The sequence below is a fragment of the Eptatretus burgeri genome, chromosome 7, assembly GCF_056783735.1.
Source record: "Eptatretus burgeri isolate ZD-2024b chromosome 7, Ebu_testis_v1, whole genome shotgun sequence".
NCBI lineage: Eukaryota > Metazoa > Chordata > Myxini > Myxiniformes > Myxinidae > Eptatretus > Eptatretus burgeri.
In genome coordinates, this window is record NC_140967.1 from 91,895,828 (window position 1) to 91,913,709 (window position 17,882).

At 43.5% G+C, this 17,882-nt stretch overlaps 1 protein-coding gene across 1 annotated transcript; it reads right to left on the minus strand.

Moving 5' to 3' along the window:
• Window positions 1-11,741: 11,741 nt before the first annotated feature.
• Window positions 11,742-17,882, minus strand: LOC147023791 (basic helix-loop-helix transcription factor scleraxis-like). Its single transcript, XM_085889580.1, has 2 exons — window positions 17,114-17,882; window positions 11,742-12,940 (listed from the first exon to the last, which is right to left on the minus strand). The coding sequence occupies exons 1-2, from the start codon at window positions 17,654-17,656 to the stop codon at window positions 12,905-12,907; spliced, it is 579 nt and encodes a 192-aa protein (XP_085745706.1). The 5' UTR covers window positions 17,657-17,882; the 3' UTR covers window positions 11,742-12,904.

Here is a 17,882-nt window from a genome sequence, read left to right on the forward strand (position 1 = left end):
TGTCTGTTCCCCACTGTTTTGTCCCTTCCACTCCCACCCCTCTTGTCTCATTCCCCCTTGCTGTGAGTTGTGTGTTAGCTCTCATACGAGCCTCGACAAGGTATACAAAAAAAAAAAAAAAAAAACAACCACAGTTTTCCGGGTCCTTTTGGAACACCATGCATATATGCACACTCACACACACAAATGTGGATATTTCAAGACCTGGGAGGGCTCTTTTCCACCTTCTGAGACCTGCATATGGAGAGAAAAACCAACAACACTATCTTGGAGGCTGAAGAGTGCCAAAATCATACAGGTCATTATTGGAGCAATAGGAATGATGAAGAAGAACCTTTAGTCCAGCAGCCATTTCCCATATGAGGCCAAATAAGGAAATTCGTTCAACACCCCCTACAGAAAAGGTTTGACTTGACAGAGTGATAGAATAGACCCTATAGGACACCTCCAGGTAGTATGTGGTTTCAAATTGTGGTATCATTAAAATTCTACAGGCCATTTATGTTTGTTTTTTTGTATTTATGTACATACCAAGGGTACTGACCAAGAGGGTCACTGTGGGCGAGCAAAATTTAGGGGGAGGGGTAACGTGAACGTGAATATCTTTGTCTAGACTCAACCAATTTTCAATATCGAGTTATCATTGGCTTCCTATTATAATTCTCTATCAGAGTATGTACAGTTATTTGAAAATGGCCTTTGCCATGGCATCACCAAAGCTAAAATATCACACTCATTCAAACTTTCTGACATTTTTAATTGTGTTCTCATATGAAGGTGAACGGTGTTTCTCAATTACTACTGGTATGTATACATTTTGGAAATCAAACGCTTAATAAAGTATTGTTCTTTCAAGTGTCCGTTTCCTTTTTGTCTGGTCTGAATAGACCCTCGGCTTGGGGACTGGACCAAAGTGCCCTCGTTGATAGAGGACTACTGTAGTGGCATGAGTTGTCCTCTTTCCATCAAGAGTCTCTTTAGTCATGTCATTATTGTCTGCTGCCACCTGGACAATGACGCCTGGGGAGATGTTTGATGGCAATACCGTACCAAAGATGTCGCTCTTGGCTAGGATCTCCTGTGCAAGGCTTGTGTCAGTTGCCTCAACATCATCGTAGGAGTCACAGTGGCCCATTCGGCTCAGCATGATAATGAGCTGTTTTGACCTCGTCATATGGCGAACTGCAATTCCCAGGGCCACATGCTTGGGCATGTTAGTTCTAGCATGAGTCGCACAGTGTACAACATCCTGAGCAAGCATCAAAACACGTCTTTCATCTGATGAGTTGCTACATTCTGGTGCTGAAAACTCATCTTCATCTTCCTTTTCTGGTTTGGCAGTAACCCAGCGCAGTAGCCAGTAAAGACTGTCTGATATCACAGATTTGGATTTTGTCAGGGTGAGATCCATGATATTAGGTGGTCGGACTGATATGCCTTGGCATTCATTGATCTCCGACTTGATGAGTTTCGCAGTGCGGTACAGCAGACTCACCCTGTCGCAATCATCCATCGCTGTTGTGGGCTGTTTTCTTGGTACACCCGTGGCTGTTTCGGTGTTACACTGATGGGCAGAGTTGATAACATCTTGAAGGGATATGGAGCTTGAATACAAAAGCTCAGACTTACTAAGATCATATGGCTTATGGAAGACAATGTCATCTCCAAAGTGTTTCTTTAGTCGAAGTTTGAGTCGCTGGGTAGTGTGGCTGTCGACTGCCACTCCCTGTCCACGCAGAAAATGATTGTATCTGTCCAGAAGAATTGTCATATCAAAGGCCTTCCCACCATTCAGGTCAGCAGGGATATCTTCAGCCAATTGCTTGAATGCCATATCGTAACAAGTTTCTTGTCTCCCTTCATGGAAGCCAGCATACTGCAGATTAGCTTTGCTGATGTTTGAGGCATGGCAAGCTCTGTGGTATCGAGCTTCTGCTGCCACTAGATCGTTACTGACAGCACCAGTAGTCCGTAACATGTCCTCATCGCCCTTTGCGGTCGCTGCTTGCACAATAGTTTCACAGGCCTGGAAAGTTCTGACCATGGTCATCTCCTTTACCCTTCTGTGTGTTTTCTTCTTGTAGAAGAGGCACATAGTCCAGTCAGTGGACGTTTTCTGGGACCTGGATACCCTGGAGGTCTCCGTCAAACTTGTTTCAGATTGTGTGCCAATCTTAGATTCTTCTGCTGGTGTCGGTGAGAATGCAGATCTTCTCCTCTGCATGTAACGCATGTTTTCTTTGCTTGGCCATTTTTCGTAGCAATTTGAGTGCCATTTAACATCCGCGGTTGCCAAACTGTCAAAATCTGATTTTAAACGTTCGTATACTTCATCTCGTCGGAGTTCCAGTGCTGCAACAAGTATCTGTATGGAGTTATCTCGGGCTTTCCTCAGTGTCTCGTTTGAGTCCATCTGACAAATTATGCACTTGTGAAAGTTAGTCAACTTCTGTCTCTTTACAGGTAAAAGTTGCACTACTGCCTGACTCTCTGAACTGGCCATTGCTTCAGTTGGCTAGTAGGATTCTTTCAGATGTTCAATCTGGAATGACACAGAAAAGCAACTATGTTAACCCACAGCCTCTTTTACCATCATTATTAACATGACATTTTTAAACTTTATTTTTGTAATTATCTAGTCCATAAGAATTTCATAAAAAATAGACTAACACAGCATTTTTTAGTCCAGCAGAATGAACCTGTGAAAAATTCAATTGTTCAACACCCACTACAGAAAAGTTTGACTTGACAACTTAGTATGCTCTGAAAGATGCCTAAAATATAAATAAATAAAAAAGCTCATAGTATTTGTATTGTTTGTGATTTTTACCTCTTGTGGTTGTACAGTTGAATGAATATCGACATTTCTGTACATATTCTGAAAGAGAATTATAATACGAAGCCAACGATACCTCAATATTGAAAATTGGTTGAGTCTCGACAAAGATATTCACGTTTACGTTACCCCTCCCCAATTTTGCTCGCCCACAGTGGACCCTCTTGGTAAGTACCCTTGGTATGTATAATGGCCTGTAGAATTTTAATGATACCACAATTTGAAACCACATACTACCTGGAGGTGTTCTATAGGGTCTATTCTACCACCCTTTCAAGTCAAACCTTTTCTGTAGGGAGTGTTGAACGATTTCATTTTTTTTCAGGTCTTTGCTCCTGGACTATTTGCAGAGATATTAAACATTATCTCTGGGAATATTAATACAAACAAACTACAATTGGAGGCTGTTCGGGTCTCACTGACGTTCCTCAAACGAGCCCTCGGAACAAAACTCTGAGAACAAGAAAACTACACAACTTGGGCCATGAAATTGTGATCCGTCACCATACTGGAAGTGGATACTTCGAGTCCTGGGAGGATTCTGTTCCACCTTCTGAAACCTGAATAGGGAGATAACAGTCCAACACACACACACACACACACACACACACACACACACACACACACACACACACACACACACACACACACACACACACACACACACACACACACACACAATGCTCATGGCGGATGCTGCTGGTTTTTTAGACAATGGAGGTAAGGATGGGGTTAGCCCGGACTGAAAGAAGGGTGTTCTGGCCCTGTTCGAGATGTTGGGCAGCCTGCAAGCTGATTTTCGGAGGCAGTAATTGTTGCCGGGGTGCTGAGGGTGAGGATGGTGGGGGCAGGGAATCTGGGAGAGACTAATTATGTGTTGAGAGTGAAAGAGAAAAAAATCTTGAAAACAGAATGCAGACTCCTTACAGACAAAGCTCTGTGTCTGTGCAGCCACATCGTGCATCCGGAATGTGCGTTGAGAAGAAAAATAACTGCAGCTTCTCAAATGGGACAAAATGTCATCTCACAGGTGAGGCAGAGATCTGTACCGAGGCAAAAAGCTGTGAAGGTGCTACTTACCCCACAACCACCAAAGGGAAAGCTCCAGATGAGAGGTTCAAATGAGGAAAGCTGGAGCTTGGAGTAAAAATAATGATCCTTTATATTGCAAAATGCATTCCATACATGAAGCTTGAGGCATGAAAGGTAAGGGAAAGATTTTTGGACAAACTAAAGTCAACAAAACTGGCTGGCAGGCAGGACAGAGGCAATCCCACGATACAAATTTGAAGGTGTGGTGTCGACGGTTCACAAATATTTGACGAGAGACAGAATAGAAGAAATTAAAACAAGGTCCAGATAGAAAGTGCAAGAGAGAGAAGAATGATGTGAGTTGGGTGCTTGATAGAGGATGAAGGGGACTTGACTGCAGTGACACAGGGAGAGGCTATGCAACAAAGCCAAAGTATTATATGCTTCGCACCAGAGGTTCAGAGATGGAGACCAAATATAACAGAAAGAAATGATGCCAACCCACCCCTGGAGAGAGAACAAGTCCAACCCACTAACCCAAACCAGATGACACCTACACAGAAAGAAGGGATAAGAACAAGAACGGTAGTTGATGAGGAAGATGAGGGAGAAAAACTGAGCAGAGAAGAGGATGACAATAATGAGCAACATGGACTAGAAGAAGAGTTGGCCAACAAAATAGAGGAGATGACATTGATACCACTCAGGGAAAGACCACAACTCTATAGAATAGAAAACAACAATCGGACAAAAATACTCTTAAAGAGAACCAACTGAGCACTCAGAAGAATGACACCAAAATCATCCCCCTTGAAGGAAATCAATATTGTGTGCTGTACAGCGGTACTGCTCATTCAATAAAAAAGCAAACAGGTAAACAATTCCGTAAGACTAACAAACCAGGCCCTACAGACAGAGACAAGGCACCACCATGGAAAGGTAGACGAATGACGCAGAGAGAAGAATTGAGAAAGGAAGCAGGACGAATGCAGCAATTCAGAAGAGGAAAGCCGGAACCCCAAAGCTAACGAGGAGAATCCAAAAAATAAAAAACAAACATAAAATCGATTACAGACATCCATTAAATAAATGACCAAGCTTGCCATGTTCACAGGAGACACTCCCACAACGTTCAAATTCCATTCACCGGTAGCGATCCATCGAGGGTTTCGGTAAAACGGGCCTGTCCACGATCCTGCACCGGCTCATGTCATCGAGAGTCTGCAGTACGGGCAGCTCCAAGACCTCAGTCCTTTGGGTCAAGTGAGAAAGTTGTCCAACTCTTGCATTGTTTCGAAGCACAGACCTTTCTCTTAGGAGGTACCTTTCCAAGTGTTTTTCAGTTTATTTTAGAAGCTCTGTGAGCCATTTTAGGAAACAATCCCTATCTCGCACAGCACGACATACAGAAACATGCCATAAACAACATTGCTGCTAAGGGGTTATGTGCATGCGCACCAAGCATTCTGCGGTGGATTTTGAAAGTACCGTAATGGTTGGGGTGGAGTGATTCTCTTCCAAGAGAATACAGCCCCTCTTTACCAGCGTGAGTTGCAGTTCTTCCTGCAGTAATGGGATAGGAATGTTCTTCCACTCCATTCCTATTAATCACCCCCTTTTTAATGATACCACAAAGGTTAAACCCCAAGGAGTACTGAAACACCATTTAGAAAAATATATATGCATTTTTTTTTTCTTCCTGCATTCCCAACACTCTCAATTTTTATTTTGTATACTTTGTCGAGGCTCATATAAGAGCTAACATGCAGAATATATAACAAAGGGAGAAGGAGACAAGAGGAGCAGGAGAGGGAAGCACAACAATAGTATGGAACAGGGACATCAGATCTGTTGAAGGGAGAGGGATGGGGCGGGGAACACGGGGTAAATAAGACGGATACTTCAAGAAATTTCAGGAAGGAAAACAAGGAATTTTGAAGGAGGTGGGTTTGGGTTGAAAATATCATGGTTTTGGATGGGAGAAGATACGAGATGGTGGTGAACATCTGTTTTGAGGACATGGAGGAAAGAGTGGGATTGAAGAGAATGTGGGAGTTTGTTCTATAGGTGGGAAAAAAAAGAGGAATGAAAGAGTGTAGGTGAGCAGTGATTCTTGATTTCGCTAGTTTTACCAGAAGGGGGTTGCTGGCAGACTTTGAGCACTGTGCAGAAATATTGGGGGGGGGGACATAGCACAAGCAGAGAAGGGGTGGGGGAAAGGCCAGAGAGGAGTTGGTAGAAGACAAAAAGACTACCGACCTGCCTGCAGTGAGAGAGTGAGAGACCCAAAGACTCAGTTTCATCATGGGAGATACCAATGATCCTAAAAGCCTTGGTTTCCACAGTGCGGAACCAAGCTAGGTGTGAGCAGGAGCACCAGCCCAGAAGGGAGAGCAGTATTCCATCAAGCTCTGAATGAAAGCTTTGTATGTAGTTAAGAGCTCGTGAGTGTCAAGGAAGGATTTTGCATGACAGAGGATGCCCAGTTGGTAACTGGCTTTAGAGGCCAGCTTGGAAATGTGGCTTTCTCAGGAAAGATCATGACAGATAAGATAGTGACACCCAAAAGCTTGAGAGACAGGACTTCTTCAAGATGCGAGCTGGATCAATTTCCAAGCTTTATCTCAGAGCCGGCTGGGGCTTTTAGAATGAAATTTTGCATCAATAATGAGAAAAGAAATACATGGGGTTGACATAATTTGTTTTGACCTTGACCGAATTTTAAAGGTCATAACAATTATAGACATTTCACCATTTTTCAAAATAGCGACCTAGTTTTGTCCGTTCATGACGAAATCGCCCTCTCGAGATGGCCGAGAGCAAGGCACATTGACACTTAATTTTCATCATACCTGTCCAGGTTAAAGGTCAAAGTCTTGCATTCCTTGGAGTACTAAACCACCGTTTAAGTTTTTCTCCATTTTTTCTGCCAATGTACGAGAACTTTCGGAATGAAATTTTGCATCAATAATAAGAATAAAAGTATGTGGGGTTGACGTAATACTGATGTTGTGAAACCGGCCCACGGGTTAACGAACATTCATGACACCTGGAGTTTCCTAGTCAGTTATATCATTAATATGTGTGCCCAGACAGGCCCCCACCCATTGTCTCAGGGAAATGGGGTACATGTGTTGTGTGGGCTATAGTCGGTCTTCTTTCTCCTCCTCTATACCCGTCCTGTTCTTCCTTTATTCCTCCTTTAAATCCTCTTTATTTTTCATGGCTCATATCCACTGGTTGCCATTTCATGCACCACACAGTACAATTCGGTTCTCTCTCTCTTTCCAAAATTACCATTTAACATTCTTCAAGTATATATCGGGTATAACCCGTTATTCATAAATTCATTTTCTTTCTTTATTAACCTTCTCGTATAGCGTCACACACAACCACATTCTGAAACACAACACCACAGATAACCACAATTCAGATGACGAAGGAGATAACAATGTCCCTGCCTTTTTAAATGCAATTGGCAGGAAAGACCGATGGGTGGGAAAACCCATTAAGAATGAAGCAGCCTTGACTCGGGGGAGGACTCCAACTTTGGGATGACTTACAGCAAAAGGAGGTGTTGGTTGGTGAGTGCACCAATGAGAACGCACTGTTGCACATCAAAGGGCAAACCACGACTTTTGCTCATGGGAACTCCCCCTCCCATGGAGTCTGACCTTCCATGTCTCTGCCCCGCTCAAGATGCTTAAAAGGTGGAACGCCAGATGGATTGCAGCTGTTGAAATGCGCTGGGGACCCTGGGACAATCTGCCTGCCTGTTTGTGGTGAGGAAGGAGAGACCACTGTTGGAGTCTGCACTAAAGCCAGGACTGATTGCGCTGAAGCCAGGACGAGCTGGGAGAATGGAACAACGACTGATCAAGCACGAGGCAGAGGCATGAGAGCAAACGAACCGGGAGGTCCGAAGCACGGGGAGATAGTTCCTTTCTGACTTGCCTCTTGAACCTACCCGAGGCGTTACATATGCACCTCACATTTTCCCCCAATCATACATTGCCAACATAGTCTCATTTGCATATACACCCTTGTGCTTTCCTTACCCCTCCTCATTCCTCATTTGTTTCCCATTTTGGGATTGGCACACGTCCGTCGACGTTTGCCGCTGTGAGTCAAAGGCCGAACCAAGGCCTTGCTCCACCTCTATCCTCTTTTCTTCCTGTCTACGTTTCTTTGGTATGATTCTAATGGTGCCATGTCCTATGTGTAGCTGATTAAGGTAAGATTGGAGAAGGGGGAATAAGCGCTATGGGTTAGAATCTGTTCTTTTGTGCCTTTTCTTTATTGTTTGCTGTCCCTTTGAATATGTGCCTTTCATGACTGATTATTTTGCTTGTACATATGTGTTTGCTTATTTGGGTAAACATTTTGTTTCCATCCAGCCCTTTTCATCTCATTCTCTTCATTGGCTTGGCTTATCATGTAAGACTAGATAAACGGGAAGTTCTGCCCCATTGGCTCCGCAATTAGCCAGTGCGTACTCAATGTTCCGCTCGGCCGTACCAAATAATTATGTGGGTGCACACTAAGGCTATGTACCCCAATTTGCATTGCCAAACCAGCAGAAAAGGTAATGCATTTTGGAGCGGGGACCCTGCCAGGTTTGGTAGTATCATTCGGCATCCATAGTTGCTTGAAAACTCGATTGGCCGCGGAATTATCTGCAGCGTGGCGGTCTCCAGGGCCGGATTGTGGGAAGAGTCCAAGAAGTTCCCTTCGTGGTGAACCCCAAATCCCACATCCCTAACAATATAATTTGACCTTGACCTAATTTGAAGGTAATGACAATTAAAGCCATTTTAACATTTTCCACAAAAACTCGACTCAGGCCCTTCCGATTGGAACAAAATTGCCCTCTCTAGATAGCCTACAGCAAATCGCATTTATGCTTAATTTACATGATACCTCTCCGAGTTAAAGGTCAAGGTCAAATAGTGGTCTGAAAAAGAAAATGTGTTTTTTGTCATCACTCAATTGGGCCATTGCAGAATCTCAAAGACAGCTTGTCCTTCCAATGTGTTCTTGCATCGTAATTCTGGTAGTATACCTGCATGGAAGTTGTGCACCTGATATATGATTAATGTCCTTGAAATACTCTTTTTCGGGTTGTGACCGAAATAACAAAAACACTTTTTTGATCATAACTTGAATAATTCTCCTCCGATTTTCATGATGTGAGTTTTATGGATATTTTGTAGATGGGGACATCGTTTCTTAATTTACACTATATCCCTAAATGTTAAAGGTCAAGGTCATCTGGCATTCTGAACAAAATTTGTCATCATTGGATCGTGGGTCAAAGGTGATCGCCAAGGGTAAGCCGGGGGGAGGATTATCCTTGGCAATGGCTTTGTGATCACAGATATCGAGCTTACCTGTCCTGTCGTCATGTGTTACATTTTTATATCCACCCATACAGTAGATGGAGGAACAATTGTGAGGATATCGGCACCAGACTGTCGACGAGATCAATGAGGCGATGTAGGCAACTCTGCTTGTTACGAGTCCTGATAATGACCATGCCCATGCCACCATGTTTCTCTCGGTACACCATTGCAGGTGGAATGCTGAGAAGGTATACTCATGTTTTCACCTCTTCTCTTAATGTAATTACCTCTGCACCGAAGGTGGACGGAGGTAATGTTTTTCGCCCTGCCTGTTTGTCTGCCTGTATGCAGGATATCTCAAAACGTTATGGACCGAATTCGGACGAAACTTAGTGGATAGGTTGAGTGTGTGACGAGGAAGAATTGATTCGATTTTGGTGAAGATCCGAATCCAGATCAGATCCGATTCTTTTTTAAGTTACTCTTCAGCATTCAGAGATGGGTCAAAACGATGCATAGCATGATATTTCAAAACGTTGTGTTCGAGTTATGACAAAACTTGGTGGATGAGTTGGTTAGGTGACAAGAACAAGCCGATTAGATTGTGGTTCAGGTCCGAATCCAGATCAGACCTATCAGTGGGATACAAAACGTAAACTGTTCAGCCTGGCGAAGTATGTGCACTACACAGTGCCGTTCTTTCCTCCTGCTTTGAGAGAGTATATACTCATATATTATAACTTTTGTAAGTTATATGTATCGTGCTACAAATAAATGAAACACGAAAGTAAAATATGGGTTTTGGGTTTTTTTGTCACCGCTGAGGCCCGAGGGGAACACAGGAGACCGACTTGAACCTGGAACCCACTTGGATATGATGTATGGAACACAGGAAAAGACTATTTGGCTGAACATTGTCATAAGTGGGATACACTCTCACCTGCCCTCGCTGGATTGGCAACTCGATCACCCTGATCCCCTGTTTGCACCTCCGCTCACCCAAACAGCGACATTTGAAACAGTCAGCACTTTCAACACCTGGAAATGTAATTTTATTATAACCAGTCTTTCGTCCCTTTCTGAGACCATTTCTCCGGTTTCGCACTCATTTCATCCTCGATCACCCATATAAAAGTTATACGGTCCATTTCTCGACGACAATTTTCAGCCACTTGGACAACATCTCCTCCGTGGACACCTTTCTGTGCAGCTGGATTATATTAGCAAATATATATATATATATATATATATATATATATATATATATATATATATATATATATATATATATATATATATAAGCATTATTACATCCTCGTGGAGGATCTCTAAGTCTTACTCACGTTGTTCCTCTTGTGGACTTTTTTGTTTCACAGCCTACAGTTTTTATCGAACTTCCTGAAACTTGGCACACATATGTAAAAATACCCTGTGCAGACAGTAACCATCTCCGATTTTGAAAATTCCTCCTAGAAAAAAAGTTATGACGTCAAAATATATCCGCTAATGGAAATCGCTTAAAAAAAATTATCTCCGAACCTAGGCAAGCTTTTTAAATTCTCTTTGCTGGAAGCGATTCCCATTTGAACACATGGCCCGTGATGCTTGGATCGAGATCATTGGTTCAAATTCGTACTCTGCTGCTTCTTCCATTGTCTGATCTCGTTGTTGTAATGCATGTAAAAGTACAATGTTGTCCACCTATGCCAGCTGTATGCAGTATATGTGCGTGCCTGTCCATAAGCCTTGGATCGCTGTAATAAATAAATAATATCAATATTCATCGTCATAAATGCAAAACGAGGGTTGAGTAATAAGTCCGTGACCTGAAATATAACACATTCAATAACTTGCATTGACGAAACGGTTATTCACACTCCATATCATATTTGTCTTCAAACAAAACTTTCATTATGTGGAAGGACTGGAGCCACGCTGAGCCGTCGAGCCGAGGTTTGAATCTCAGCCGAGCTACAAACTGTCATCCTGGTGACTCGCAGGCAGGGCAAGGCATCAATGTGTGTGTCGTCCCTCGGATGGACGTTGAACCACGTGTCCCGTTCGCTACCATTAATTAGTGGATGATAAAAATTCCATTGTGTCCTTCGCAGGAGGCAAGCTATCGCCGGCACCACAAACAAATTACAAATTCCTGCCCTGACCTACAGGGGGCATTGCTTCAGCAGCACAGCCACACACCCGGCCAATGATGCGACTCGCAGCCTTGTGCTGCATATGAAAGAAAGATTAGTGCGATCATCCAAAATGAGTTTTCTCCATTCATTTGTTAATCCATTCCTAACATCTCATTTGATGCATTTCTTCAAAAAGTAAACTAGAACGTTCAGATTCATGTTTCGCTTTTTGGCGCCGATTATACCCAACGCATAATTGGAAAGACTGGGATACACAAGGACTATCAAGACTCATTCAAACAAATATTCCCCAGCAAAGTTGCACAAATATAATCCAACCTTATAACACAAAACAAACCTTATAAACACAAAAAAACGACTCAAATCAGTATCGGCCAGTTTGTAAAACCAAATTATTTTATTTTATAATCCATATGAATATAACAATCAAAAAAACAACAGGGAAGACTCTCAGAAGTGTTGGGAAAGCAAGCAGGAAGGTGGATGCATTGGACCAGCAGTTAAAATGTATGTGTTGTAACGTGCATGGGTTTAGGGAATGGAGTAGAAGGGAGAGGTGGTGTATGAGTATTATTGTAAATACCACTGAGTTGATCATTGTGGGGCGGGACTTTCTTAGCATACACTGATGTCATCTGTAAATCAAACTTGAGCTGCAAAGAATCCCATAAGCCTGTGTTTACCCGTCTTACCCCCCTACTTTAAATGATTATAACCCTCGCCCATCCACCCCCACCGACCCCAGACCCACCACCTCTAACATCCAAACTACACTCTGTTTCCCTATGAAGCCTTATGGGCCTGGTGTTAGCAGAGATGAACTCGTATGATGCATGGACATGATGTTTCCCGTCATCTATCGGCTTCCTAGAATAGCAGGCAGCCATTGGTAAAAGCTCGGATTTTATTTCCCACGCTTGACCTTGAATTTGGCCAATCACCGTTCGGTTATCCGGGGCCACGTCCCACGTTTACAGAGCGGACTCGCGATAGTCCGCACATGCAGTGCGCGCGACCCCCTGGTTTCATGCAAGACTTCTGATGTGATTATTAACAATATTACACAAAAGTATCAATATTATCTGTTTGCAAAATCGAGAAGATACAATAAGCCAAAGAAGTACTGATTTATAAAATTGTTGCACCTCTTGAAGCAAGAAACATTTTTTGCTAAAATATGGTCCACCTAAAGAATCCTTCACATGGGTCTCACCGTCTCCCGCGAGCACGTGCCACCCTCCCAACCTTCTCATTCCCTTCCCCCTCCCCTACATGGGTATTTCACACCTTGCTCGCGTTACCTCTTGGACGAAGACCACTCTGTGGTCAAAATCTCGGACCTGAAACTTTCCCTTCTATGCAACTGCTATAATTGGCAGTGATTTATTTTACCCTTTCATATAATCTCTCCCAAATACAAGTTTTTTTTTTTTTTTTGTGAATCCTTGCTTTCAATCACACGTGAGAGCTCAAACATTTTCCGGCCACTGCAGAGAAGGGCAGTTTTGTTTAGGAAATGCTTGCTCTTCGGGCCTTCTTCAGCACCATCGCTCAGATGAAACACTTCCTGCAGTCTGCGCACAGTGCACACATAATAATATCAGCATTTTCTCATTCCTTAGCTTCAGAGACAACTTCAGTTTTCAATTTTTGTTTTTTATTATTTCATTTAATTTAACTCGGTTGGGCCTTCACATGCAGGACAAGGGACGCTGAGGACATCAGCATATACGTTTACATGAACGACAGAGAACATTTGGAGACGAGGGACAAAATCGACACAGTATGTAGGATTAGAAACTGGAATCGCTGCAGATCACGAGTCAAATGGGCCAAAAAAGATGGATCAGAAGGGAACGCCAAATGGGCCAAAAAATATGGATCAGAGGGGAACGTGAAACGGGTCAAAAAAGATGGATCAGAGGGGAACGCCAAATGGGCCAAAATATTGATCAGAGGGGAATGCCAAATGGGCCAAAAAAGATGGATCAGAGGGGAACGCCAAATGGGCCAAAATATGGATCAGAGGGGAATGCCAAATGGGCCCAAAAATATGGATCAGAGGGGAATGCAAAACAGGTCAAAAAATATGGATCAGAGGGGAATGCCAAATGGGCCAAAATATGAATCAGAGGGGAATGCCAAATGAGCCAAAAATGATGGATCAGAAGGGAACGCCAAATGGGCCAAAAAATATGGAACAGAAGGGAATGCTAAATGGGCCAAAAAGATGAATGAGAGGGCAACGCCAAATGGGCCAAAATATGGATCAGAGGGGAACGCCATTGCCAAGGATAACAATTATTATTGTGTATATATATATATATATATATATATATATATATATATATATATATATATATATACACACACACATACATATTCTCTGTCTCTCCATCCTATGGGCTATCTGTGTAACATACTCTGTGTTACAGAGCGTTTACTTGGCCGAAGCATTTTCTTGGCAAGGGTCATGCTCATCCCTCTCCCAGCAGAAGTTAGGGTAGAAATTTGTAATTTGTTTATGGTGCCGGCGATAACTCACCTACTCTTCCTGAAGGACACCGTGTGGTTCTTAACATCCCCCAACTAATGACGGCAGACGAGACACCGTGTAACATCCATCCGAGGGATGGCACACACCTTGATGAATCACCCTGTCTGTGAAACACTGGGATGACAGTTTATAGCTGGGTTGGGATTCAATCCCCGACTAGACAGCTGAGTGGTGAGTGTGTTTAGCTCAGCCCATCCTGCCAATCTTATACAGGATGTATTCCATACATAAAATAATTCACCGCGACCTCTTGTCATCGTCTCTCTATCTCCTCCGAAATTCTTCGTCTTATTCTTACTTCTGTATAACTCACCCCCCCCCCACCCCTTTTTTGTTTTTTTATTCCTTTTCTTTGTGTTTGATCCATGAGTATGATTGAATTATATTTTGAAAATAAATAAGCATTATTGAATTTGAAAAGCATAGCTTGCTGTATCCCAAGCATCGCCAACATGACCTCCAAGTTGTGAAAGATATTCCATTCAATAAGAATGCATTTGCTGACATTCTATTCTCGACATCACAAGGAGACACAAACTTAAAGGTAGGAAATTGGAAATCGTAATATAAATTAAATTAACGAAATTAATGAATTAAGTAATTAATAAATTAACGTAATATAAATTAAATTAACGAAATTGTAATATAACAAAGCGATCGCCAAGGGTGAGCCCGTGATCCAATGATTGCCATATTCTTTTTGAATTGCCATATGACTTTTGACCTTCAATCAACATTTTGAGATGGATTGTCAATTAAGAAAATGTGTTCCCATCGATAATCGATCCAGAAAACTCATCATCATGAAAATCGGAGGAAAATTATTCAAGTTATCATCGAAAACAAGTGTTTTTGTTTGAAGGACAAGCGGTCTTGATGATTCCGCATTGGTGAAATTGAGTGATGACCAGTGTGACCATTCCTCTTTTCATAAATGCCAAGGTGAGCCAACGAAAAAAGCCAAGAATTCACAAGGTTTCGGAAAAGCGATGGTAATAGAAAACCTATACGCCAAGAAAACCTATAGAAAACCAAGACACCAAGGTGAACAACGAATACCCAAGATCTTGTGATGGCCATATTCTTTTTGGTTTAACGATTAACGAAATTAACTTTTGGATTAACGATGGCCATATTCTTTTTTGGATTGGAGTATTCATCATCACTTATGACGAGAAAAACAAATGCATTTAAAATTTTTATTTTCAGATTGCCACTTCACCTTTACCTGCAACTCGGAGGGGAATGATGTAAATTAAGGATAAATGCGCATTTCTCTACGCTATCTAGAGAGGGGTATTTCATTCTGATCGGACAAACCTTCATTGAGTTTTGGTAAGAAAGCAAAAATGTTTTAATGTCGAGAAATTAGAACTGAAAAGCAGGATGGAAGAGCTCAATGGGGACAGTCAAATGATCCGAATGAATAAGAATATGACAAAAAAACAACATTCATTTTCAATCACTATCCAAAATGAGACGTTCAAATAGATCATTGAAAATTGAGCAAAAGAGCAATGACATCTCATTTGCTTCAGCCGACTCGTACAAAGGGATACGGATCAGGTTGAAGAAGTGAAGAGATGTACTCGAGCAGGATGGGCAGCATTTGGAGAGTTTTAAAAAGTTATGAAAAGGAAACTGCCCTTGTGTTTTGAAAAGGAACGTTTACAATCCGTGTGTTCCTCGGCGGTGACATTATTATGACATTCATTGAATTTGAACCTATATAGATTCTCACGGGTCACCACTGAGTTGGCACACGTTCGTCGACGAACGTCGAATTTCTAGTGCGGTTATAATATTATATAATATGGTCGCCATAAGACCAGAGGAACATGGTCTCAAGGAAAAGGATGGAGTGAAACTTGATCACCATGCAAAGAGCCAAGGTAACATGTTGTTGTGGGAATGCCTTGTCAGGGGTTCACATGATGTAGCGATAGTTATTTCCCTTATTGCATGTTTACAATAAGGGCGAATGAATTGAATTGTAATATAGGGATATGTGTCGTTATGTACAGAAACCTGTCCTTTTCCCCTCCTTAATGTGTGTCTAAAACCGCTTTCCCTTCACACCTTTTTCATGTTTTTTTTTTATCTTTGTAATCTGTCTTTTATGTGTTTCAGAAAGATCCGACAGGCCACCAGGTGGCAGTTTAGCCTGAAAACGCCACCATGACTCGGAAAGCACCCCTTTAAAAGTGTGGGGGGGGGGTCCATTTGGGTTTTGGGGTACAAATAATCGTCTTGCTTTCTTTTATAGTCCCACCCTTTTTGCTCTTTCGATACACAGTATATATCCACTTGGTCTCTGTGTGATTTGAGTGTCCTGGTCACAAATTATATGAGCTATACATGTCCATTAAAGGACAGATTAGGTTCAGGTGATTAGCAGCCAGCACGAAAAGTATCGTGTTGCCCTTTGCTTGTGGGGGGTGAGGGGGTACCAGCAATTTGCTTAGCTGACTTGGACGTTCCACCAAAGTATGGCAGCGTGGCAAACAGGCCCGCGACCTTGCTTGGAGCGTTCGAAGCGGTGGACCGGCGTGACCACTTTCACAGTGGTTTGTCAGGATTCGGACCGGGCAACTGGGACGAACCTGACGACTACAAAATTATGTTGTCTTGGCATAACAAAAACGGACTAGGAAAGAAACGAATGACTCAGGTAAAACAGAATGCCTTCATTCAGATCACATTAAAATAAACTGGAAGGGAAGTGGGCCGAACATGGAGCAAGATCAATGGAGAATCGGTGGAGAAGGCCCTTGAAGAAACAGAGGTCGACCAAAGATCAGATGGAATTAAATCTTGACTGGAGTACCATAGGGTGAAATTGCATTGAGTGCAGCAGGATAGACCATGATGACATCCTGCATTGACGATAGGCTGGTCCACGTCAGGTCGTGGTGGGGGTACGTATGGTAGCCCCTCCATCACTGCATGGTAACAATGCTCGGGTGGATGGTTGCTTAACAAACATTAGCATTTTAGTACATAATGTTAGTTAGAAATATAACGTACGTTAGTATACATGAACGAGTCAAAACCCATGGGGAAGAAGAAGAATAAGAACAACGCCAACAGGTAATTAAACAACGACTGAGGCTGTACCCGGACAGGTGCGCCTGCGATTTCGAAGAGCTCTTTAATGGGACCCAGTGCGGATCCCATGAGCGGTTCGTACCCCGCGTCTCTCGGCACTCAGGCAGAAGGTACAGATAGATCGGAGCTCGCACGGTGCTGCCGACGCCTCGTCGGCGCACCTGCTGCCCTCGGTGCAGCGGCCGCAGCCGGCGAGCGCATTCCCCAAGTGCGCGATGTAGTTGGCGGCGAGCAGGAGGGTCTCCAGTTTAGAGAGCTTGCGGTCGGCCGGCTCGGTAGGGATGAGCGTGCGGAGCGAAGAGAAGGCCGAGTTGACGCTCTCGGTGCGACCTCGTTCCCGAGCGTTGGCGGTCTCCCGCTGCCGACTCCACCGAGATTCGAACCAGCGGTTCCCGGAAGGCTCCCAGGGGTTCCTGCTCCTCCCCGTCCCTGTTGACCCGCCGGGCAGACGCCGTAACTGTCGCCCAAGTGCAAGACCTCGCTCGGCTGCAAAACCCCGATCGGTGTCCACGCCGTGGAACTCTTTCCGTGCGGGCTCTGCGCAGCACGACATTTGCACGACACGGACCGCCGATCCCTCGCAACACTCCCACACCGACTCGCAAGACTCCTGGCGTCGAGACATGTCGCCCCCCCCCCCACCACCACCGTGCAAGGAAACCGGTCGCACGGACCAGATCCTTCAATGGTCGAACCCCTGCATTTACTCGGACACAGAGCTCTCTCCCCAACGCAGCATTATAGACTCCAAGTCGGGGCTTTGGACCCAATAAATGGAAACGTTGAGGCCAGCCTCGAGATTTATCTGAGGGGGAGATGAGGTCCGGAAATCCGCGCCGGATAAAGCCCCC

Excerpts from the sequence above, each read along its gene's own strand:
- LOC147023791 (XM_085889580.1), bottom strand. The coding sequence starts at position 17,656 with ATGTCTCGACGCCAGGAGTCTTGCGAGTCGGTGTGGGAGTGTTGCGAG. Across the intron at positions 12,941-17,113 it reads TGAGTGCCGAGAGACGCGGG|ACTGCAGGAAGTGTTTCATC; the intron begins GTACGAACCGCT and ends CACTGTGCGCAG.